This window comes from Phascolarctos cinereus, unplaced genomic scaffold, assembly GCF_003287225.1.
Source record: "Phascolarctos cinereus isolate Bilbo 61053 unplaced genomic scaffold, phaCin_HiC Scaffold_9;HRSCAF=440, whole genome shotgun sequence".
Taxonomy (NCBI): domain Eukaryota; kingdom Metazoa; phylum Chordata; class Mammalia; order Diprotodontia; family Phascolarctidae; genus Phascolarctos; species Phascolarctos cinereus.
Genome location: NW_027556402.1, coordinates 157,703,258 through 157,728,771, shown reverse-complemented (window position 1 = coordinate 157,728,771; position 25,514 = coordinate 157,703,258). Strand labels below are relative to the sequence as shown.

The 25,514-nt window shown below is 36.3% G+C and overlaps 1 protein-coding gene across 1 annotated transcript in view; it reads right to left on the bottom strand.

Moving 5' to 3' along the window:
* Positions 1 to 25,514, bottom strand: part of LOC110211898 (WD repeat-containing protein 19-like) — a 180,673-nt gene that overhangs the window by 149,915 nt on the left and 5,244 nt on the right. The window contains exons 2-6 of the mRNA XM_020991511.2: positions 22,842 to 22,933; positions 22,539 to 22,604; positions 21,324 to 21,449; positions 7,756 to 7,871; positions 7,159 to 7,274 (exon numbers count right to left, since the gene is read on the bottom strand). Coding sequence (XP_020847170.1) covers positions 7,159 to 7,274; positions 7,756 to 7,871; positions 21,324 to 21,449; positions 22,539 to 22,604; positions 22,842 to 22,933 — 516 coding nt within the window. The remainder of the gene's footprint in view (positions 1 to 7,158; positions 7,275 to 7,755; positions 7,872 to 21,323; positions 21,450 to 22,538; positions 22,605 to 22,841; positions 22,934 to 25,514) is intronic.

Here is a 25,514-nt window from a genome sequence, read left to right as displayed (position 1 = left end):
TTCCTCTATGGCCCTTGATTATAATTGGGTTCATAGTGGACACATGTATCACCTCATATTTGAATGATAAATAGTTTATTCTTTGACCTTGATTAACACTCACTCATGCTTACATTTTTATGTTTTTCCTGACTCCTATGTTTACACTTCAAAGTTCTTGTGTAACTCTGGTGTTTTCTTAGGAATTTCTGGAAGTCCTCTATTTAATTAAAGATCCATTTCCCCATTCACCCCACTCCTCCTCCTGGAAAATTATTTTCAGTTTTACTGTGTACGTCATTCTTGGTTATAAGCCTATATCTTGCCTTCTGAAATAGTGTATGTCAAGATCTCAGCTCTTAAGGGGCAGCTAGGTGGTGCAGTGGATAGGGTTCTAGCCTTGGAGTCAGGAAGACCCAAGTTCAAATCTGGCCTCAGACACATGATGCTCACTAGCTGTATGACTTTGGGCAAGTCACTTAACCCAGACTGCCTCAAAAAAAAAGATCTCAGCTCTTTTATAGTGGTGGCTGCTAAATCATGTGTGATCTGATGGTGGCTCCTCATTACATGAATTCTTTCTTTCTGGCTGACTACAGTATTTTCCCTTTGACCTGGGAACTCTGGATTTGGGCTACAATGTTCCTGGGAGTTTTCTTGTTTGCAGGTGACCAGTAGTTTCTATTTTCACTTTCTCTTCTGGTTCTAAGGGATGTTAGCAGTTTTATGTATAGAGAGGTCCATGTATTGTGAGGCTGTCCCCCTCATGTAGGATGGGGGTGCTGTGTGATTCAAAGGGAAGTAGAATATCTCTAACCTCTTCTCTCACCCTTCTCCAAGTGGGATTTCAATTCTTGTCAGGAGATGCACTAAGAGCCAGAAGCTGCTATTTTGCTCTCCTCAGAGAGAGGGGGTATTAGTCTATAATTATATCTATCTGACCCCTTAAATATTATTAGTCTAGAGGATATGATCAGGTTCAATATACACTAAACAATACTGAGTAAAGAAGTTTCTCCTATCAGGAACAAGGTAACTCAGCTCAACCAAGAAAGTCTCATATTTCACTCAAAGGGAAGTTCTCTGAAGTCTTAAGTGACCAAGCTGGGATCAGAGACATGAAGGAGACTGCCAGCTCCTCCCATGTCTTCCCAGAGTATTTTCTTCAGCAACCTGAAGTAACTTTGGCTTTATCCATTTTCCCTCTCAGAGGTGGAAGCCAGAAGCACCTAAAGTGACTGCAGGGCCTGAAACAACTCAAAGCTTGAAGAGAACTCGAAGAAGACTAAATATAGTGATGCATCCTCACTCACCAACTCCATCCCATCCCTCATGCAAAGCTGGGCATCCATCTCCACCAGTGAGAAGAGTCTCATATCAATGGGCTTTGGGACTGGGATTACATTATAATCTCTTAAAAGATAAGTAACAGCCACATTGTGCAATGACTAACTTTGATAGACTTAGCTCTTCTCAGCAATGCAAGGATCTATGACATCTCCAAAAGTCTCATGATGGAAAATGCTACCCACATCCAGAGAAAGGACCATGGAGTTTGAATGCAGATCAAAGCATACTATTTGCTCTTTTTTTTCCCTTCTGTTTTGTTCTGTTTCTTCTTTCTTGTGGTTCCTCCTATTGGTTCTAATTATCTACAACATGACTAATGTGAAAATTTAAAAAAAAAACTATAATGGCTAAATGCTTTTTTTTTAATCATAATTTTCAGGTAGCTCAATGATTCTTATATTTTCTCTCCTTAACGTTCTCCAGGTCAGTTATTTCTGCTAGGAGATACCTTACACTTTCTTCTTTTTTACTTTTTTGACTTTTTTTTTATATATTTCTAGCTGTCTCATGAAGTCATCAGTTTTCATGAAAACCACTGCTTGGTCCATTCTAATCTTTAAGGAGTTTGTTGCTTAAGCAAAGTTTTGTATTTCTTCTACCAACTGTTAATTCTCTTTCCAACTCTCTTCTTCCACAGTTCTCATTTCTTTTCCAATTTTTTCCTCTAGCCCACTCATTTCATTAATAAAAAAAAAAACACCATTTAATGCTTTTTAAAACTTAAGTTATCTCTTCTCGGAATTCTAGTTGAATTTGTTTCCAAGCTGGGTTTTTCCTGTCTTTCCTTATAGAGATTCTAGAGTCATTCCTCTTCTGAGTTGTATCAAGAAGCATCTGTCACCATAATAGTTTTTTATGGTATAATTTTTTTGTTTGCTCATTCTTCCAGCCTACTTCCTGACTTGGGACTTGATGTTAGGGCTGGGTTCTGTGTACTCGTGGAGTAAATGGTCCTGCTGGAGGGGCTGGTCCTACTGACACTATCTTAGGGTACAGGAGTACAGCTTTTCCCTGTAGTGAAATGTTCAGTGTGGTGTACTCCCCCATTCTCAGTGTCCATAGACCTCTCTGTATATCTCTGCATGTTGACCTGGACTAGGAAAATGACCATTATTTTTTTTTTAATTTTTAATTTTCTAATCAAGAATCAATCTGGGGACAGCTAGATGGCACAGCAGATAGTGCACCGGCCTTGGAATCAGGAGGACGTGAGTTCAAATCCAGCCTCAGACACTTATCACTTACTAGCTGTGTGACCCTGGGCAAATCACTTAACCCTGATCGCCTCACCAAAAAAAAAAAATCAGTCTGGTAGAGGGGGCAGAGCCAAGGTGGCAGAATGAAAGCTGTGACTTGCCTGAGCTCTCCCCCAAACCTCTCCAAATATTTGTAAAAAATGTCTCTAAATAAATTCTAGAGCAGCAGAACCCACAAAAAGACAGAGTGAAACAAATCTCTAGCCCAAGACAACCCGTATGGTTGACTGGAAGGGTCTATTGCACCGTGCTGGTAGAGAAACGCAATTCAGTGTGGGCGCACAGGCAAAGACCAGGCCTCAGTGAACCTGCAGCAGGCCTCAGAGGACTGTATCACAGGCAGCTGTGGTGGTTTCCTGACTTCTCAGAGAAACCCACAAATGCCAGAGACAACTTAGAAGGTCAGTAGGAAAAGTCTATGACCCAGAAGAGAAAAGCTCAGTCCCAGCCCCAGTCCCAGAACAGTGCTGGAGCAGCAGCTACTTCCAGAGCTCTTGGCCCACAGACCAAGGGGCAATTGAGTGGCTGCTCAGAGGGGGATTGCAGGGATCTCTTTACTGGCACTGAGGCAGGAATCTCTTGTTTTGCCCATGTTTGTATCTGGTTACTGTTCTGGGTGGTGGTCCTATGGCAAGGAGGAATGCTGGTGTGGTATAGTTGCTGTGGTTAAAGAGAGGGGATCCTCCTCACAGTTCCAAGACAGAAAAGAGTGCTTATGATCACTCACAGACCACAGCCCAGGCCAGGAAAGGAGTAAACACCTCATCCTTGATCATACCACCTCGGAAGAACTGAAAATTTCAGGTTTCCCTAGAACTATCTCTGAAAACAGCTGCACAAAACCCCTGAAGCTTGGGACAGTACATTCTCCACACCGGAAGCAGACCCCTAATTTAACAAAGAGTTTAAAACTCAAGTAATTGGCTGGGAACGTGAGCAAACTGTGCAAAAAAAAAAAGTCAAACCATAGAATCTTACTTTGGTGACAAAGAAGATCAAAACATACAACCAGAAGAAGACAAAGTCAAAGATTCTACATCCAAAGCCTCCAAGAAAAATATGAATCAGTTCCAGGCCGTGGAAGAGCTCAAAAAGGATTTTGAGAAGCAAGTAAGAGAAGTAGAGGAAAAACTGGGAAAAGAAATGAGAGCGATACAAGAAAATCATGAAAAACAAAATACTGAAGAAAATAACACCTTAAAAAATAGCCTAACCCAAATGGCAAAAGAGGTCCAAAAGGCCAATGAGGAGAAGAATGTCTTCAAAAGCAGAATTGGACAAATGGAAAAGGAATTCTAAAAGTTAGCTGAAGAAAATACATCCTTAAAAATTAGAACAAAGCAACTGGAAGCTAGTGACTTTATGAGAAATCAAGACATTGTAAAACAAAACTAAAAGAATGAAAAAATAGAAGACAATGTGAAATTACCTCACTGGAAAAACAACTGACCTGGAAAATAGATCCAGGAGAGAGAATTTAAAAATTATTGGACTATCTGAAAGCCATGATCAAAAAAAGAGCCTAGACATCATCTTTCAAGAAATTATCAAGGAAAACTGCCCTGATATTTTAGAACCAGAGGGCAAAATAGAAATTGAAAGAATCCACCAATCACCTCCCGAAAGAGATCCCCAAAGGAAAACTCCTAGGAATATTATAGCCAAATTCCAGAGTTGCCAGGTCAAGGAGAAAATATTGCAAGCAGCCAGAAAGAAACAATTCAAGTACTGTGGAAACACAATCAGAATAACATAATACTTCGCAGCTTCTACATTAAGGGACTGGAGGCGTTGGAATATAATATTCCAGAGGGCAAAGGAGATAGGATTACAGTCAAGAATCACCTACCCAGCAAAACAGTATAATCCTTCAGGGGAAAAAAAAATGGATATTCAGTGAAATAGAGGACTTTCAAGCATTCTTGATGAAAAGACCAGAGCTGAATAGGAAATTTGACTTTCAAATGCAAGACTCAAGAGAAGCACGAAAAGTAAAGGAAAGAAAAAATCTTATTAAGGTTGAACTGTTTACATTCCTACATGGAAAAATGATATTTGTAACTCATGAGACCTTTGTCAGTATTAGGATAGTTGGAGGGAAAAAAATTATATGTATATATAGATAGGGAGATGGATAGACAGACAGACAGAGGTACAGACAAACAGATAGATAGAGGGCACAGGATGCGTTGAAGATGAAGGGGTGATATCTGGAGAATAAAATTAAGAGATGAGAAAGGATTATACTGGGAAAAGGAGAAAGGGAGAGGTAGAATGGGGTAAATTATCTCACATAAAACAAACAAGAAAAGGCTTTTACAGTGGAGGGGAAGTGGGGGGAAGGTGAGAGGGAATGAGTGAATCTTATTCTCATAGGATCTGGCTTAAGGAGAGAATACCATACACACTCAATTGGGTATGGAAATCCATCTTACCCTACAGGAAAATGGGGGGGGATAAGAAGGCAGGGGGATGATAGAGGGGAGGGCAGATTGGGGGAGGAGGTAATCAGAAGCGAACACTTCTGAGGAGGGACAGGGTCAAAAGAGAGAATAGAATAAATGGGGAGAGGGATAGAATTAGGGGAAATATAGTTAGTTTTCCACAACATGACTACTATGGAATTGTTTTGCATGACTACACATGTATAACCTATATCAAGTTGCTTGCCTTCTCAGTGAGGATAGGTGGTGAGGGAGAAAGGGAGAAAATTTGGAACCCAAAGTTTTAAAAACAAATGTTAAAAATTGTTTTCACATGCAACTGGAAAATAAGATATACAGGCAATGGGGTATAGAAATCTATCCTGTCCTACAGGAAAATAGAAGGGGAAAGGGATAAGGGGAGAGGGGATAGAAGGGAAGGCAGATTACAGGAAGGGGTAATTCAGAATCCACACTGCCTTGGGATGGGGGGAGGGGTGAGATGGGGAGAAAATTTGGAACTCAAAATCTTACGGAAGTGAATGTTAAAAACTAAAAATAAATTAGTTAATAATTAAAAATGGAAGTGAAATGAGCAGAAAAAAAGAATCAATTTGGTACATTTTACAGATCTGTTTGGATGAATTGTTTGGGTGGGGGAAAGAAGCTCACTGTACTACGTGCTACTCTGCCATCTTGGCTCCACCCCCAGCAGCACTGTATATTAAGAAGATGAACTTATGTACAAGAAAGGGGAGAAAACATAGTTGAAAGGATTTGAGCAAAATAAATCAATATTCAGTACCAGAAGTAACATTGTAATTGGAGTGTATAATAGGCTACATAATAGATACGGAGTTTGGAAAATACTTTAAAAATTTGATACAGAAGCAGGATGTAAATGTGATGGAAGACTTCAATTTTTTGAACATCTGTTAGAAGTCTGTGCTCCAAGAGCAACTAGTAATTTACTTTCTCTAACAATAACTTTAATCTTCAAAAGGTAGAGGATTCAATGAAGGAAATAGCTATTTCCAGATCTTATTTTCAACAAGAAGTAACTAGTTTCTGATATTCAAATGACAGGAAGCTTGGAAGGAAATGGCCACTCCATCTCAAAATTTGGAATAAAGAAGAGGAAAGATGGCTATGGTTTGACTAGCATCCAAGATATTAGAAGAGCAGATTTCAAAAGGTAGAGGAAAAGGACAGGTAGATTTCCATAGCATAAAATTCCACAAGGAAAACAGCCTATGATGGATTAGAATCTCTCAAGAATGATATTCTGAAGAAAAAGATAGAGAGAAGTCTGGGTTTAGAAGTCAGAAAGACCTTATTTCAAAAGGGCTTCTGACAAATTATAGACCAGGAAGACCTTGATTCAAATACAACCTCTAACAGTTTCTAGCAATAAAATCACTCTTTGACCCTGATTTTGGTTAGCTATCTTCCATACACTATTTAAGAGTCATTTGAATAGCAATGGCCCTGGAGTTGTATGTAAAAATTATCTGAATGCCTTTGGTCTTAGAGTTTCATGTAAAAAGGATCTGAATGGTTGTGGCTATGAAGTCTCAGGATGATGCTTTTGATTGGTAGCCATTTAGGGGGATACTTCCATGGCCCACACTAGTTGGCTGGGTAAAGGAACAGAGGAGGCCGATGTGTAACCCAAAGGTAAAGCTGAAGGAGGAGAAAGGAAATTGATTTAACATGAAAATGACATTGAACCAGATCCTATTCTTTTTTTATTTATTTATTTTTAGTGATTGGATTTGAATGCATCAGATAAGATCAAGGAGATAACTGACAAATAATAAAAGTCCATGAGGTTTGGCAATTAGGTGATTTTAGGTGATTTTAAAGAATGTACTTCCAGTAGAGTGAAAGGGAGAGAGAGGGACTAAAGTCCAGATTGCTTTAAGTTAAAGTGAGAGAGGATAGCAAGGAAATGAAAGAAGCAGGTATAGAGAAGCCTACAAGTGAAAGGTAAAAAAGAAATACAAGAGTATGTCCAATGTGTTTAATATCAAGTGCAGAGCGAGATGGTGTTTTACAAGAATAATAACAATAATAACCATGAGCTTGTTAATGACTTTAAAGAATATTAAAATAAAAACTAAAAACCTGATGCAGGTGTTACTTTTTACCTGTTTTATTGTATCACCTTCCTGATTGCTAACTGTTATAATTTTATCTTCACTACCTAGTGCCAGTAAGTTTTCAGAACTCCAACATCCACATGTTATTCGTTTAGTGTGCTTACCTGAAAAATAAATTAACATTATATACTACAACTATGTTACAACACTTCCCCCAGGATCTATGACTACCTTATAGATGAAGTCTTTTTGTATTTTAGCACTTTTATTCCTTAAACAGAATTTAAAATTCCTCTTTCTAATGGAGAGTATTACACTTAATAAACAAAAGTTTAAGTAGAATCATTAATTTATTAAAATATTTGTCTAATTATTATGTTATTAATTTAACAATTTGATGATTTATCTATTAAAGTATTAAAGACTAGATAAAAAACTTCATAACACTACATACAGATATTGATGATTTATCTATTAAAGTATTAAAGACTAGATAAAAAACTTCATAACACTACATACAGATAATATTGCTACTACAGAAGAGTATATATGATGGAGTTTTGGGGGGTTTTGGTTAACTTTTAAATCATTATTAAATTTACATTTAAGAAAATCAATAGTCTGATTTTCATACATACTACATACCCAGTATAGGAATTTTGCGAGAAGTCTGATGGTTATATATAAATAAGTTTCCTTTAACTGTTCCAATAGCAAGTAAGGCTCCAACTTTTGACCAAAGCAGGAAAGACATCTGATCCCTGGAATTTAAAAAATTTATGAAAATTTTCTGCTTGAGGAAGTAGGTATTTAAAATGGATGTTTTGTGCCATAATTAAGAATGTTCCTTTCACATTTTAACAACACATTCTTATACATGCAACTGATATAACTATTTGTTAACCCAAAGCAGGCATAAAGAGAGGCACAGAATGTTAGGGCTAGAAAGGTCCTTAAATATTACTTAGTCCAACCTTCTCATTTTACACATGAGGAAATGGAAATCCAGAGCAATTAAAGGACTTTAACTAAGGTTACACGAGTAGCGGGTCTATTACTCAAAACAAATGAAGCACTAGTCAAGTTACCAATGATTTCTTAATTGCCAAAACTAATGGCTTTTTCTCATTCTTCAACTTTCTCAATCTCTCAGAATTTGATGCTATTGATCACCTAATGAATACTGCTCACAACATTTTCATGACACTGTTCTGTCTCCTACTTCTTCTCCTATCTTTCTGACTGCTCCTTTTCAGTCTCCTTTACTGAATCTTCAACCTTGTCATCTCCTCTCAGTGTAAGTGATCCCAAAAGCTCTGTCCTAGTCCCTTCTTCTCTCTTCTCCCCATACTATCTCATTTGGTGATGTCATTAACTCAAATGGGTTCAAATATCATCTCTATGCAGATGATAATTCCAATCCCTCATCTCCAAATGCCTATCGGACATTTCAAAATGGATGTCTAGTGGTATCTCAAACTCAACAGATACAGAATAAAGCTCATTATCTCTCCCCCAAAACTCTCCTCTTTTCTGAACTTCCTTATTATAGTCAAGAACACTACAATCCTCCCAGTTACCCAGGCATGAAACCTCAGTATCATCCTCAACTCTTCACTCTCATGCACCCTACACAGTCTACTGTCAAATCTTTTCTTTTCTACCTTCACAGCATTCTTCATCTATATCCTATTCTTTCTAATAACTAACCCACCACACTAGTTCAGGCCCTCATCACCTCTCACCTATACTAATAGCCTTCTACTTGGTCTCTCTATCTCAAGTCTCCCTCCACTCCAAACCATCCTCCATGGCTGCCAAAGTGAATTTCCTAAAGCATAGGTCTCACAGTGTCATCCCACTGTTCAATAAACTCCTGGAGCTCTTTATTACTTCTAAGATTAAATAAAAAATCCTCTTAGCGTTTAAGGTTCTTCACATTTCTCTTTTCTACCTTTCAGGTTTTCTTACATACTACTCCTCCACAAATTCTATAAGCAAACTATACTGGCCCATTTACTGCTCCTCACATATGACACTTCATAACTTTGTACTGGCTGTCCCCCCTCTTACCTAGAATGCTCTTCCTTGTCACTTCCACCTCTTGACATTGCTTCCTAATCCCTTACCACTCCCATTCACTTATGCTTTCCCCACTAAGGTTACCTTCCTTCTACTCTGTGTCTTCTTTATGTATCATTAATATGTAAGCTCCTTGAGGACAGGGATTATTTTTGTGATTAATTTTTTTTTATATCCCAACCACAGTACCTGGCACACAGTAAGCATTAAATAAATACCTATTGGGTGTCACATGACAAATGTCTATAAATATGGATCTAGGATCTTTCAAAAATAATAAAGAACCTAGAGGCTAAAGCACTGGTATTCTGGGATGATTTGTTAGCACAGAAATGCACTCTTGAATGAGCTCTCCTCTGTCCTATTCCTTTGTCTTCCTCTTTCTCTTCTTTTCTTTTTACTCTTAAATCTACTTAATCTTACAATTAAATCTTCTTTAATCCACTTTTATTGCATTCTTTAAAACATATTCTTTAACAGATAGGCAACTAAGTGGTTGGTGATCTGCATGACTGGAAGAAGAACCCACATTGACGAGATCACAGAGCTGTCAAACTATCCAAGTATGCACAACAGCTAGGTAAAAGTAAATTTCACTGTTCAAGATTCTTATTCTAAGAAACTGAGCAAGTACACTTAATTCTACACATTCAAAGGTACTTGGGTCTGGAAAGTCACAGGGATGATGAGTAGAATAAAGCTGTTGACTGACCTGCTTTTACTAGAATGATAGCATTTGACTATACAGTAGTTCCCAGAACAAGAAGTGGAAAGGGAGAGGGAGAAAGGTCCATTCAGCCTTTCTGTGGTGAAGAAGCAAGGTCTTAGAAGATGAGGAATTTGTAGCTGAGTGATTGATAGAAGACAGTTAAGGTGAAAATATGGTCTGAGAGGTCTTGGTGCCCTGGTTCTTATTCAGCCAGATGATTATTTTATTACATTTGTCTTCCTGCTTTGTCTTCATCACTAATTTTGCCTTGGAGTTTCTCATCTTCCACTAAAGTCTTAGAAGGCAGCCTGAACAGCTGGACTATAATCAACAGCCTCAACAGGATTGATTTAGCTTGTTTAAGGAGCTCCTTATCATTAAAGAAGTCCTACAAAAGTTTATGGATGTTGGAGATGCGAGTGGGACCACCCCCCAAGACAACGTCATAAATCTATGAGTTATCTAATTTGGTATCCTTTAAAGACCTTTTTCATAGGGTCCTATGTATCACAGAAAAGATCAGCATTTAGCTCTTCAAAATGAGCATGAGTAACTGAGGTATAGAAGCCAATACCTTCAAAGAGGAAGTCAATCTCAATACTGGCCTGGGTAGTAGAAGAGAAGGTACTCCTTGCACATTCACAAATGGTAACAACCCTCTTGTTCTCACTGATGTCCTTCTTGTGTTTTCACTTGAACTTAGCAATGAAATGGCTGATCATACAGTTGTCAAAGTCCCATTCAATTAGGAGTGGATTTGACTTCAAAGATGATAGAGACATCTAAATGCTACCTACTTCCAAGGGGTCAACGATTCACACATTTTTCTTGGCACCTTTTTGTCTATGCCATCATTAACAGCAACAGCAGTTGGTTCATTAATAATTTGGAGTACACTAACACATGTACTCCATCACTTCCATCATTTTTGGTGGCCTAACATTAGAAATCATTGAAGTAGGCTGGTACTGTGACCACAGCATTTGTAATAGTCTTCCCAAGGTTAAACTTCTTCAATTTCCTTTATCTTCATCAAGACTATAAAAAATATTCCTCGATAGAAGATTTTGGTTTCTTCTTTCTTCTCCACTTAGACCTTAGATATGTCTACATCCTTCACCACAGTGAAAGACCAATGCTTCATGTCTGACTCTACAACTACATCATCAAACCTGCAACCAATCACATGCTTGGAATCATACTACTGTGTTGGCAGAATTCACTGCAACTTGATTTTGTTTTGCAGCATCACCAATTAAATATTCTATTTCAGTAAAGACAGCATAGCTTGGGGTGGTCCCATTTCCTTGGTCATTAGCAATGATCTCCACTTGCCCGTGTTGAAGACTCCCATGCAGGAATAAGTAGGGCCAAGATCAATGCCAGCTACAGGTTCCTTCTACTTGGCTGCTAAGGCATCAGGGTTGTTGCTGATCAATGAGGAATAACAAGGATTGTTGCTGTACTGAGTCTATGATTTTTTTATAATTTTATAATAATTGTCTCAGCAATCATATTCTTAATTTATTTCAGTTACCTAGTTCATCTAGTCCTGATGAATGGAACTCACAAATTAGAAGTCAGATTCAATTTCTTAGTTTTATATGCTAGTACCATACTGTTGTATTGGTAACTAAATACAACTAAATCCCACCTGAAACTGTTTATTCTAAGTTAACAAGTATAAAGTCCTTATACTTAATTTCCTTTTGGTAGTAACACTTATCCCCACAAACTAGGTGGTGGTCATTAGGTTTAATGAGTCTCATAAATCCATCATATGCCACATATACATGCCTCAGGAAGACAGCATACTACCCTACTGTTGATATAAGAATGATTTTGGTACTCTTGAGCAGGGAGTGACCAATGTTCTAAGCTTTTAATATCCTTTCTATTTGGCTCCAGTATGGCCATTTTATTTGTAAGGAAAAATCATGTAAATGGCCGAGGCTTTCCTTATAATATGGAATTTAGCTAAGAATTTCAATAATTTACCTCAGATCATTAACTGCTTAAGTTAATTAAATAAGTTAACCGCTTAAGAATTTCTAGGTCATTTTTATTATAACCATTTGCTAGTTGTAAATTCCAGATTAAGTCATCTCAGGATTTGTTAATCATTTTACAACTTGACCTGATGCAATTTTTCCCCTTTTGCTATCTTCAACCTGTAAACTTCCTAATTCTTCATCAGCTTGATATAAATTTTATTGGTTTGTTTTTGAAATGTAAATCTTTATCTTTCCCTTTTTATAGCTATAAAATCCAATTATATCTTTTTTTCAAAAAACCAGAGACTGTATAAGTCTAACAAAAACTTTATTTGGTGCTCAGTGGCCATTTTTAGACACCCTGAGCCTGTGCTCTGAGTATATAAAATAAAATCTATTCTTACAATGTCTCTTGTGTATTGATACATACAACCAGTAGTAGTGCTTTTCAACAAATCACCAATGACCACCACCTATTTCTTCTTCCTCTCTGATCAGTACTGGATGACCACTTTCCCGACAGCATTTGTGGATTCCCAGTATCATTCCTTGGAGCACAGAGAGCTTTTTCCCTGTCAGATGTCCATCTACATGCGAAATTCCTATTACATAGGGATTCCTATTATACAGAAATTATATAGGAATATATAAGGAAACAGAATTCCTATTATAAAGTTGCAAAGGGTTAATATTCCTTCTTCCCTTCTCTTCCAACCCTCAAACTTTCAAATACAGGCTAGAATTCTCCTGTGCCTCTTCATAATTTGTCTCTTTTCCCTTTGAAACTTCCATTTGAAATATTCAACGTACATCAGTCTCTAATAACCAGAGAAGTAAGGCATCCTCCCAATCCTCTCACCTGTTCCTCTAATAAAAGACCAATTTGCATTTTTTCTCCCCAAATATAGTTGTTATTTGATGCTGGCAGAAACCCAAAAAAAAAAAAGAGAGAGATCTCTGCAGGTCATTTTGAAATTCCCCCTGTTATACATACTTTCTAGACCTGCCCTGTCATTCTTTTGACTGCTCTGGTAAAATGCTCATTTGCCTCAACTATTCACCATAAGCTCAGTTTGCAAGGATTTATATTTAGTAGGTCTCGTTTGGCTACCTTTGATCTGCAATTCGTAGATTGCTACCAGAGCCCTCAAGCAAGAAATTACTCAAAGCTGTCAACTAAAATAATAACAATACTAATATCAGCTAATACCTACAGTAGGGCTTTATAGTTTCCAAAGCATTTTACCTCATTTTATCCTCACAACAACCCTAAGAGATAGGTGCTATTATTATCCCCATTTTACAGATGAGGAAACTGAAGTAGAAAGCCTGCCTAGAGTCATACAGCTAATTTCTGAAATTGGACTTAAATTCAAGTCTTCCTGACTCCAGGTCCAACACTTTATCCACTGTTCCACCAACTTGCAACCATTTCTCATTTCTTCCTTTCTCTTCTTTCTCTCTACTGATGACCTTTCTCCACTTTAGCATCTTCTACTGCCACTGGACATGAGTTTGGCTTTATTTATTCCCAGGCATAGCTTTATATTCCAGGCTTGTCACACAATAGAACGCTAGTTTTCTCAGCTGCCTTTGAACCATAATTAGCAAGTATCTACCAAAGCCCTATACCAAACAGAAGCTGTCCTACACAAAATTCAAGGGCACTCTTACTATTGGTCTGAAATAGGAAGAAGCATGTTTTATCTAATATTATATACTAGATCACATCTTTACACACTGTCTCCAGGATCAAATATAAAATGCTCTATTTGGCATTCAAAGCCCTTTATAACCTAGCCCCTCCTACCTTTCCAAGCTTCTTACACTTTATAGATACTCCTCTCACCCCCAGACATTTTTCTCTTGCAATCTCCCAGGCCTGGAATGTTCTCCTTTATTATCTCTGCCTCCTGGCTTCTCTAATATCCTTCACATCCCAGGTAAACTTCTACTTTCCACAAGGTTTCCCTAACCCCTCTTAATTCCAGTACTTTCCTTCTGCTAATTATTTCCTATTTATCCTGAATATACCTTATTTTGTACACATTTGCTTGTGATCTCCCATTAATTGTGAGCTCCTAAAGGAAAGAATTGTCTTTTGCTTTTTTATTTTGTATCCTCAGTGCTTAGCATAGTGCCTAATATATAGCAGGTACTTAATAAACATTGATTTATTGATTAATTATAGCCACACAACTGAGTCATTTGCTAGGGGAAATGTACAGATGGATTTGCCCACTTGCAGCCTGAGTTAACCCCCCACACCCACACCTGCACATCCCCTCATCCATATTACCTACTGGAGCTATATTAAACCAAAATACCATGAAGCAGATCTGAAGGAGTTTAATTTAATTTTGCTCCCAGGTGGAATGATATGAGACCCAGCTGTGGGCCTTCTGAACAAAGATTCTACAAAGACAAGATGCTCACAGAAAGCTCCTAACAACCCAGGAAATTTCCTTATATAAGGCTTTCATTCTTTTGTGGACTGTTTTCTAGTATCTTATGGATGGCTTTACCTAGGGGTATTAAATAGTTCTTATTTTAAAATTTGCATATCTTAACATCATAAGATAGTCCATTTCACCACTGTACCAAATATGGGTCCATTGCCAGGAAGAGAGAGATCAAATCATATATGAAGAATTCCAACCAGAATTGTGATGCAAGCTACAAAGAAGTCTAAGGGACTGAGTATCTTTAACATAAGCAAACTTGGTTACTCTAACTGTATACATAAGGAAATAAATACTCCCCTTAGCAAAAGTAAACTGCACTTTTATGCATGACCTTGCTAATAAAGGAAGAGGGAGAAAACAGCTGTAGGAAGTTCATAATCCCAGGATATTCCATTCAGATATTATTGCCTGCTTTCTTTGCATTTCCTTTCTTTTTGTAAGTGAATAAAAGGTTTGAGTAAAATTTGCTTAGAAAAATTCAACCAGCTGACTCTCTCTATATGCATAGTAAAAGACTAGTTCCTAGTAAATTCCTCCATGTCTCTCAACTATTCTTAGATAATGGTCCAATCTTGAAAAATTTCCCTGAAAGTTTCACTATAAGGAAAAGAAAAAATTGGAATATGATATAACAAAAGGCAAAGGAAAATAGCTTATACTCAAGATTAACATCCTATAAGCTAAGCAGGTAAAAAAAATACTTTGTTGTTGTTGTTGTTTAAAATTAAGGGGTGAGAGAGGATTATACTAGGAGAAAGAGAAAGGGAGAATGGGGTAAATTATCTCACATAAAATAGACAAGAAAAGGCTCTTACAGCAGAGGGGAAGTAGGGGGAAGGTGAGAGGGAATGAGTGAATCTTTTTCTCATAGGATTTGACTTAAGGAGGGAATACCATACATACTTAACTGAGTATGGAAATCTATCTTACGCTACAGGAAAATGGGGGGAACAGGATTAGAGGGAATGATAGAAGGGAGGGCAGATTGGGGAAGGGGGTAATCAGAAGCAAACACTTTTGAGGAGCAACAAGATCAAAAGAGAGAATAGAAAAAACAGGGGAATCGGATAGGATGAAGGGAAATATGGTTAGTTTTTCATAACATGACTACTGTAGAAGTGTTCTACATGACTACACGTGTATAACCAGTATCGAGTTGCTTGCCATCTCAATAAGGGGTGGGTGGGGAGGGAGGAAGGGAGAGACTTGGAACCCAAAGCTTTAAAAACAAATGTTAAAAATTGTTTTTACATGCAACCGGGAAATAAGGCAATGGGGTATAGAAATTTATTCTGCCCTACAGGAAAACAGAAGGAGAAGGGGTTAAGAGAAAGGGGGGGAGGGTGATAGAAGGGAGGGCAGATTAGAGGAAGGGGTACTCAGAATGCATGCCATCTTAGGGTGGGGGAGGGGTGAAATGGGGAGAAAATTTAGAACTAAAATCTTGTGGAAATGAATGTTGAAAACTAAAAATAAATGATTTTTTAAAACCAAATTAGAGAGGTAGAGAAAAATTGGGAAAAGAAATGAGAGTGATGCAAAAAAAAATCATGAAAAAAAGAGTCAACAGTTTGCTAAAGGAAGCAAAAAAAAAAATACTGAAGAAAATTACAGCTTAAAAACAGAATAGGCCAAATGGTAAGAGGCACAAAAATCCACTGAAGAGAAAAACACCTTAAAAAGCCGAATTGGCCAGATGCAAAAGGAAGTACAAAAGCTCAACAACAAAAAAAAAAAGCCTTAAAAATCTGAATTGGGCAAGTGGAAGCCAACAACTCCATAAGACATCAAGAAACAATAAAACAAAATCAAAAGAATCAAAAAAATAGAAGAAAATGTGAAATATCTCATTGGAAAAACAATCGACCTGGAAAATAGAACCAGGAGAGATCATTTAAGAATTATTGAACTACCTGAAAGTCATGATCGAAAAAAGGGCCTACACACCATTATCTTTCAAAAAATTATCAAGGAATACTGCCCTGATATTCTAGAACTAGAGGGTAAAATAGAAATTAAAGGAATCCATTAATCACTTCCTGAAAGAGATTCTCAAATAAAAACTCCCAGGAATATTATAGCCAAATTCCAGAGCTCCCAGGTCAAGAAGAAGATATTACAAACAGCCAGAAAGAAACAATTCAAATATCATGGAGCCACAGTCAGAATAACACAAGATTTCACAGCTTCTATATTAAAGGTTTGGAGGGCTTATGATATGATGTACCAAAGGGCAAAGGAGCTAGGATTACATCCAAAAATCACCTACCCAGAAAAACTAAGTATAATCCTTCAGGGGGAAAAAATGAAAATTCAATGAAATAGAGGATTTTCAAGCATTCCTGTTGAAAAGAACAGAGCTGAATAGAAAATCTGACTTTCAAATACAAGGCTCAAGAGAAGCAAAAAAAGGTCAACAGGAAAAAGAAGTCATAAGAGATTCAGTAAGTTTAAACTGTTTATATTCCTACATGGGAAGATGACACTCATACTCCTAAGAACTTCTTCATTATTAAGGCAGTAGAAGTATACATAGACAGAGGGCACAGGTATGAGTTGAATACGATGGGATGATTATCTTAAAAAATAAAACTAAAGGGTGAGAGAGAAGACTGCACTGGGAGAAGGAATAAGGGAGACAAAGAAATGGGTAAATTATCTCACATAAAAGAGGCGCAAAAGAGCTTTTACAGTAGAGGGGAAGACAGGGGAGGTAGTAAGGAATGAATGAATGTTACTCTCATTGGAACTGGTTCAAAGAGGGAATAATTTACATACTAAGTCAGGTATAGAAATCTATCTTACTCTACAGAAATGTAGGATGGGAAAGGGATAAAAGAAAGGAGGAGTGGAGGAGGTGGTAGTGAGAAGCAAAACACTTTGGAAGATTCACAGGATAAAAGGAGAGTAGGATAAACAGAAGAAAAAATAAGATAGAGGGAAATAGTGATCATAATTTACAAGTTCCTCTAATAAAAGGCCTCATTTCTCAAATTGAGAGAACTAGTCAGTTTTATAAAAAGAAGAGCCATTCCCCAATTGATAAATGATCAAAGGATATGAGCAGACAGTTTTCAGACAAAGTAATCAAAGCTACCTATAGTAATAGTAAAAAATGCTCTAAATCATCATCGATTAGAGAAATGCAAATTAAAACAACTCTGAGTTACCACCCCACACCTATCAGATCGGCTAATATGACAGAAAAGGAAAATGACAAATGTCAGAGAGGATGTGGGAAAATTGAGACACGAATGCACTGTTGGTGAAATTGTGAAGTGATTCAACCATTCTGGAGAGCAATTTGAAACTATGTCCAAAGGGCTATAAAACCCTTTGCCCCAGCAATACCACTACTAAGTCTGTATACCAAAGAGATAAAAAAAGCAAAATGGCAAAGGACTTATACGTACAAAAAATATTTACAGCAATTCTTTTTGTGCAGCAAAGAATTGGAAACTGAGGGGGATGCCCATTAAGTGGGGAATGGCTGAACAACTTGTGGTAAATTATTGTGATGGAATTTTATTTTGTTATAAGAAATTATGCTGTCAGAAAAACCTGGAAAGATTTACATGAACTGATGCAAAGTGAAATGAGCAGGACCAAGAGGACACTGTATACAGTAACAGCAATACTGCATGATGATCAATTGTGAATGACAGCTATTTTCAGCAACACAATGATCCAAGACAATTCCAAATGACTTATGATGAAAAATGCTATCCATCTCCAGAGAAAGAAATGATGGAGTCTGAATGCAGATTGAAGCATACTTTTTTATTTTCTTTATTTTTATTGGTCTGTGTTTTCTTTTACAACATGACTAATGTGAAAATGTTTTGCATGACCACACATGTAAAATCTATATCAAATTACCTGCCTTCTCAATGTGGGGAAAGGAAGAGGGGGGGATGGAAGGATGGAGGAAGAGAATTTGGAACTCAATTTTTTGAAATGAATTTAAACATTGTTTTTACATGTAACTGGAAGAAAATAAAATATTAAATTTTTAAAAATAAAATGTGTATAAATTATACTCATAAAATTTTGTATAGACGGAAAAATAAGTATGTGGCTAAGTAGCTATTGATGTTTGTTCAGTCCCCTTTTTTTTGTAGTATTAAAGGATGAGGGGTTTTTTTTGCATACTTTAGTTTCTTTCTTTCTTTCTTTCTTTCTTTCCTTCCTTCCTTCTTATACCTGGACAATCTATCTCTTAATTCCCTCAAAGTTGTGTTTCCTCCAATATGGACCTACTCCTAAAATTAACTTCCTTATCATCTATCTCCTACCTTTCAGAATATTTATCATCCTTCAAGGTTCAGAAGAGGTACCACCTCTTGTGTGAAACCTTCCCTGGTTCCACCCAGTTGTTAGTGGTCTCTGTCCCTTCAATTTTTCTTGTATTAGTCTTGTTTACACTGTTCTATCTGCCAACAGAATATAAGCTAAAAGGCAGAAAGAGCTTTGTTTATACCCCAGAGCCTAACATAAAGCCTTGCATTTAGCAGATACATAATTAATGTTTGTTGATTTGAATGTTGCACTGAATACTACTAGACTCAGCTTCCACATAACACATTATGGCTAAAACTCCTTTATTACCTTATTCCCCCATTCATCCTAGGATACCCCTTTATGACCTGTGGATTCTCCCTACCTCAGAATGCTCAATACAGACCTTTCTCTTTTAAAAATTTTACTGATGTATTTTTTTTTCCAGGACAATCATGTTCCAACCTATCTCCTTCCCACAGTGTCAGGCACATAGTAGGCACTTAATAAATGTTTATTTCCTGACTGATAGACCACTGAACCAAAAAAAAATTTACACAAATTAAATATGACACATAATTGCTTATACCACATTCTACTCTTATAGTTCCTTACCTCTTTCCCAAACTTCTTTACAGATGTCTCTACCCTATAAGATACAATATTTTAAAATTTTGTTTTCTAGGACCAAGATTGGTCATGGCTCATGCCTTACTATTGCTTACTCCCAGAAATCTTGGCCCCCTATCTCCCTTCTTAATCATTCAATGAATTTTAATGGTTTCACATATTTAATGTTTTAAAAGAAGTAAACTGGATTAAAAAGTTTTCAAAGCTTCTTAGTCTACTTCTTACTATCTAAAGCACTCAGAGCTCCATGATGTGCCCCCCCTTCCCAGCTACACTTAGGTCCAAAGTACTGTTGGCCTAATTAACTAAATAAATCCAAATAACTAAATAAATCCAAAACTAAAAAGCTGCTACTACCAATGCTTCCTTTACCAAATCAAAGTAGATGAAAACAAATTCAAAGCAAATTAATAAAATAAGAAAAGTCACATACTAGGCATTATTGTATCCATTCCCAAATGACTGCTATCACTTCATGTGTCTCCCAAGGAACAATCATTTAAGCTGCCAATTAATCACAGCCTCCCCAATACAACAGAAAAGGTATCTATCAATTATTCATGAACAGTAGCTAGGGAAACTTGCCACAACTATATGGAATTCTGGATATCTCTTCATAGTATGATCAGGAAATTTCTGGCTTAGGTTTCTCACCAACACTTACTTATAAATAAGAATGTCCCCAAGAGCTGGAGTATGCAAAATCAGCTTAAGGCACTACAGGTCTGGAGTTAACTGGCTAGTTTCTAGTTTTACCTTATAAAGATCTTCCCCTTCTGTCATCTGTTCTTTGATCTATAAATCATTATCTTCCTTAATTTGCTCCTTGAAATTCCACTGAACCCATACTGTTTATGTAAAGGAAACCAATATAATGTAGCTTAAAACCGATGACAAAGAATTCAGAGTTTTTTTCAGTGATGCCTGTACTCTGAGCATAATAAACTGAGGGTTTTCCCCTATCTCTGAGTTGTTGATTGTATGACTGACAGCAGTAAATAATCAATGGATTCTCAGTTTCTGTCAAAATGTAATTGGCAGTAGCTAAAACCAGAGGCAGGTCTTGAAGTGCCACACCTTTACACAAGGACAGAATGAGAACACAGCTACTATTTCTTTTCCATCTCTCTCATCTGGGCTTATCCAACCCATGTCACAGCATCTGAAAGACTCCTTGGCTGGCCCCTTTCATGTCAATTTACATATACTTATATACCTAATGACCTTAATAGGTAGCTTCTGGGGACATCCAATAACACATGGGTGCCTTCAAACAAGCAAAGCCAAGTTTATAGTACACTCTACAACTGCATCCACTCAAAACCACAGCTCATGAGCTCCAATTATGTAGCATCTGAGGTACCCCCTTCTTGTATATGAAGTCCTCAGAAAAGGTACCCTAGGCACAAGGTACCTTATGGGTCTGCATTCACTAAAAAAACTTTATTTCATGAGACCATACCACTGTTATAACTTTTATTAGTTAACCAGAGACCATAATTCAAAAGAAAGACATACCTTGCAGTATGAAAACTTTTACATAAATTATAACTAATAAGTCTAGTAGAAAGAGGCAGGATTAAGAGTCTGAAAACCAGGATTCTAGTTCCAGTTCTGCCATTAACTAGCTATGGAACCTTGGGGAGGTCACTTAACCACTCTGCGTTCCAGTACCAATTGAATTAGAACGTTTCTGAGATCTCTCCCAATGCTGAGATTCTAAAAATGTAGAGGCTAAGACAGATGATCCTAAGGTCCCTTCCAACACTAACGTTCTATGATCTTATAAATTCCTGGAACAATGCCATATGACTAGGGATGCCTGTGAACAAATACAATTTTAAAACATTCCTTTTTTAAATTAAAGAATATTTTTCAGGGCAGCTAGGTGGCGCAGTGGAAAGAGTACCGGCCCTGGATTCAGGAGGACCTGAGTTCAAATCCTGATTCAGACACATAACACTTACTAGCTTGTGTGACCCTGGGCAAGTCACTTAACCCCATTGCCTAGCAAAAACAAAACAAAACCAAAAAAAAAAGGAATATTTTTCTTACCTCATGCCACTATCCAATTGACTAGTCTTATTTGTATTGCCATCCCACAAATAGATGCAGGTAGATTTTTCAGCAATTATTGCTAATGTATCTCCATCTACATCCCAATCCATAGCAACACAGGGGCTTTAAAAATTAAAGATGTGAACATAATTAGAATTTTTTAAAACTCGCAAAAACTGTACAAATGAAATGCCATTGTTGTTTCTGTTATAATTTATCTATACATTCCAGTGTGCTAGGGACTAAGAGTTCATAGAAAGTCAATCTTTAACCTGCTCTGATCTACATTACCTTTTTCTTTTCTCTCACTCCCTTCTACTTTTAGCCTGTTACTTTAGTTCAAGTTAAGCCAAGTTTCCTGTATCCCAAAACGTTCAAGGATTTGTTTAAAATTGGCTTCAATTTTACAACTTGGACAATGACAATTTGTGACCACTGTTCTGTTTTATTCAGTAGTAACTAATGGAAAATTTCAATCAATTAAGAGATCATGTCATAATTAGAAGCCTCAATCACCATTAGAATATTCTCATATTTTCACTGACAAAAAATAAAAGCAGAGGTCGTTTTCACTGGAAAAATATACATCTCATTTTTGTGAATTGTAACCTGGAATGTATTTTCTCATACTGATAACAGCTGACATTTACATAGTACTTCAAGAGAATGAGGATGTTAGAGGACCCTATATGCTAGAGAAGACAGGAAGGGATGGGACCAAGTATACATGTAGAAAGACTAGTCTTGACAAGAAGGACCACCTCTTTCAGAGACTGGGGGAAAGAAGGAGAGCATGGGAGATGATGTCAAGATCTTGAGATTAAGAAAATGGAAGAGAGAATTTACATCAAATGGCTTCAATTTTCTCAGTCACAAAGTTAAGGTTCACAGCTGGGGAGGGTAGAAGGGTTCAGGGAAGGGAAAGATAGAAGCTTAAAGAGGGAAAGGAAGGTTTGAAAGAGCATCTATGGAGACTGATACAGGCAATCAATTACAGAAAAATAAAAGAATGACCTTGTTACATCAAATAGTCTCTCAAAATGAAGCCCAGGGAGATAAAGTAACAACCATGGGTCACAAAATTAGTGAATATCAGAGCTATGATTTGCAAATCCAGAATTCTTCCTGCTAAACCAAATCATAATGTACCTTTTTTTATGTATTCCACATTTATACATTTTATAAAAATTCTGATTCTATCTTTATGCTTACCCTTGAAGACTAATTTCATTTTTCTTTAGACCATGGCGATCAAAGATTTTTACTGCATGATCAGCTCTAAAAATGCAATATTAGATTCTTAAAACACAAAATGGTATATGACAAATTTTTTTGTTAGTAACATGCTGACTGAACTAATAAAGGCAAGTCAAACTAGTCAACCTATGGTTCAGTTATTGCTAAAGTGAAATATCCTTTGAACTACTTTTACATTCATTACTTAATATCATATACATAAATGTCAAATAAAACAGATGACACGGACTGTAATCTTTAATATGCTGGCTACCTTACCCTGTAACTGCAATGTAATTTCCTTGTGCTTTCTGCCATTTGAACTGTATAGGAGCACCAAGCAAAGATTTTTCTAATAGAATAAACACTTGCTAGAGGAGAAAAAACAGAATTCCAAATTATCTCTTAATAGTATAAAACTCAGTGATATTAAAAGGTCAGAAAGGCACCAGACCAGATGCAGGCCATGTTGCAGGCACTACATGCCTTCCAACTAGGAGATTGCTTTCCCAACACCTTTTTTGTCAGATTTTTCATTGGTTGTAAATGATACTGTACATACCTGCCTAGAATGAATATTGATAGTAAAAAGGAATTCAGAATACAGATGAAATAAAGCTAATATTTTTTATCAAATGATCCAATTATTTTCCTTGGCCTTCCATTCTCTAGAAAATTTAAAACCAAAATTATGAATGACTAAATTTACACTGGCATTTCTACAACAGCCTTACAAGATAAACAGGATAGGTATTATTATGCATATTTATACAATCTTACAAGGTAAACAGGATAGGTATTATTTTACATGTTTTATAGGTGAGGAAACTGATACTTTAAAGAAGGTCAAAGGGCTTGTCAAAGCCAGACAGCTAGTTAAATGGCAGAATTGACTCTTACACATGCCTCAAACTGCTAAAGAAGTATGGAATTGAATTGTACTAAAAACCTGTACTACAATATTAAATATCTAAAACCTTTGAATGTGCCAGAAAATAATTTCAATGAAACAATTTATCTTTAAAAATTAATTTAATTCTCCATTTCCCCCTTTCATGTCTCCTTTTTTATGTTCTTTATGATAAACTCTTAGTTGATAAGTAGAAACAAAATATCAATATCAATAAGAACAAAATATCATTCAGCATATATTTAATGGATGGCAATTATGTATTAGATACTCTGTAAGATAGGATATTACATGCTTAGTCAATATTCACTGTTTTAGTCTCTTTCATCTGTGGGTTATGAAATCGCCCTCACACCTTTCTGGTCAATTCATAATTCTGAAAGCAATACCTTGTCAAAAAAAATGACATCTTATTGAATATTCTTCACTAGTTCAATTATAATTCTAATCATTTCAGAATCCTTCATATTCTCCTACCCATACTATCCATTCTAGTTAAGCTAACTTACAAGCTCTTTTTTTCCCTGGAAATTTATTTTGTTCTTCCAAGCTATACCATATGCCTAAAACAACTACTTATCTCCCAAAGGCTAATAACTTTCTCTTTTTATGCAAAATCCTCCTTTTGCAAATTATCTCAAAGTAAATTAATTAAAATACTCAGTTTCCTCAAATGTTTGTTTAATCACTTTCCATATGTCTACTAAAAAAAAGGAAAAGAAAAATAGGACAAAAAAGTTTAAAAGCCATAAAAATGTTAAAAAGATGCTGGTGTGGCATTTTATACATAATGAATAGATTGTGACATGACATGTCATAATAACTTCAATTTCAAGTGTTCTGTATATATATTGTGCATAGTGTAAAACATGTTGTGGGTATTAATACCAACTATGATAATGATCTACTTAATAATAGGGCAAAAGGAAAGATATGGATCCTACACAATGCCAACAACACTATAAATATGAGTTGCCAAATTTCATAAACTGTATTATGCTCACACTGAAAAAAAAATCTAGCCACACATTTATATACAGCAGCATTGCTATTGCTAATGGTTCATGCATGAAAAGTAGGATTTGATGAGTTTGTGATAACATCTCAAAATGCTGACTGGTCAAAGTCAAAATGCAGGAAATCTCCTAAGTATACAAAAATGTCTCTGTTCTTTCTACTTTAAAAATAAATCTGAGGGATCTCTCAGGGAAAATACAGGAGATAAATTATGCCAATCCAGAAAAGATAAATACTATAATTAGATATTACACTGAAATTATTTTCTATCTATGATCTGACAAATTATTTAAGACTATACTATTACTTTAGCACAGAAAGACAATACCTGTTTGGTAGCATTAACACCAATAAAACTAATGATAATTATAATTACACATATTACAGAATCTGAGCATAGGAAAGGGCTTCAGAGGCCATCTATCTTAGCCAAATACACAAGCTAAAAATGGTCATCTAAATTTCAAAGATTTTTTATGAAGGAAGCCATGACCTCCAAGACAGCCTTCTTAGCTAGCTAGAGAGTCACGTACCCCTTTCACAATTCAGTTAAGTCAAATAAGTGTATATAGACAGGAAGGCAGGTACAATAACTACAATAATTTCTAAGTAGTGATAAACATAAATATTTTGAAATATCTCTAATAACTATAATGTAATATGAAAATATAATTGTGATGAAGAATTATTGTGCTATAAGAAATGATGAAAGGAATGGTTTTAGAAAAACATGGGAAGATCCATATGAACTGATGCAAAGTGAAGTTAGTAGAACCAGATCATTGTATACAGTAACAGCAACATTGTAATGATGATCAACTGTGAAAGACTTAGGTACTCTGATCAATACAGTGAACCAAGAAAATTCCAAAAGACTTATGATAAAAAATGCTATTTACCTCCAGAGAAAGAACTGATGAACTTTGAGTACGAATTCAAATATAGTTTTCTCACTTTATTTTTCTTACATTTTTGCTATATGGCTAACATGGAAATGTTTTACATGATTTCATATGTACAATTGA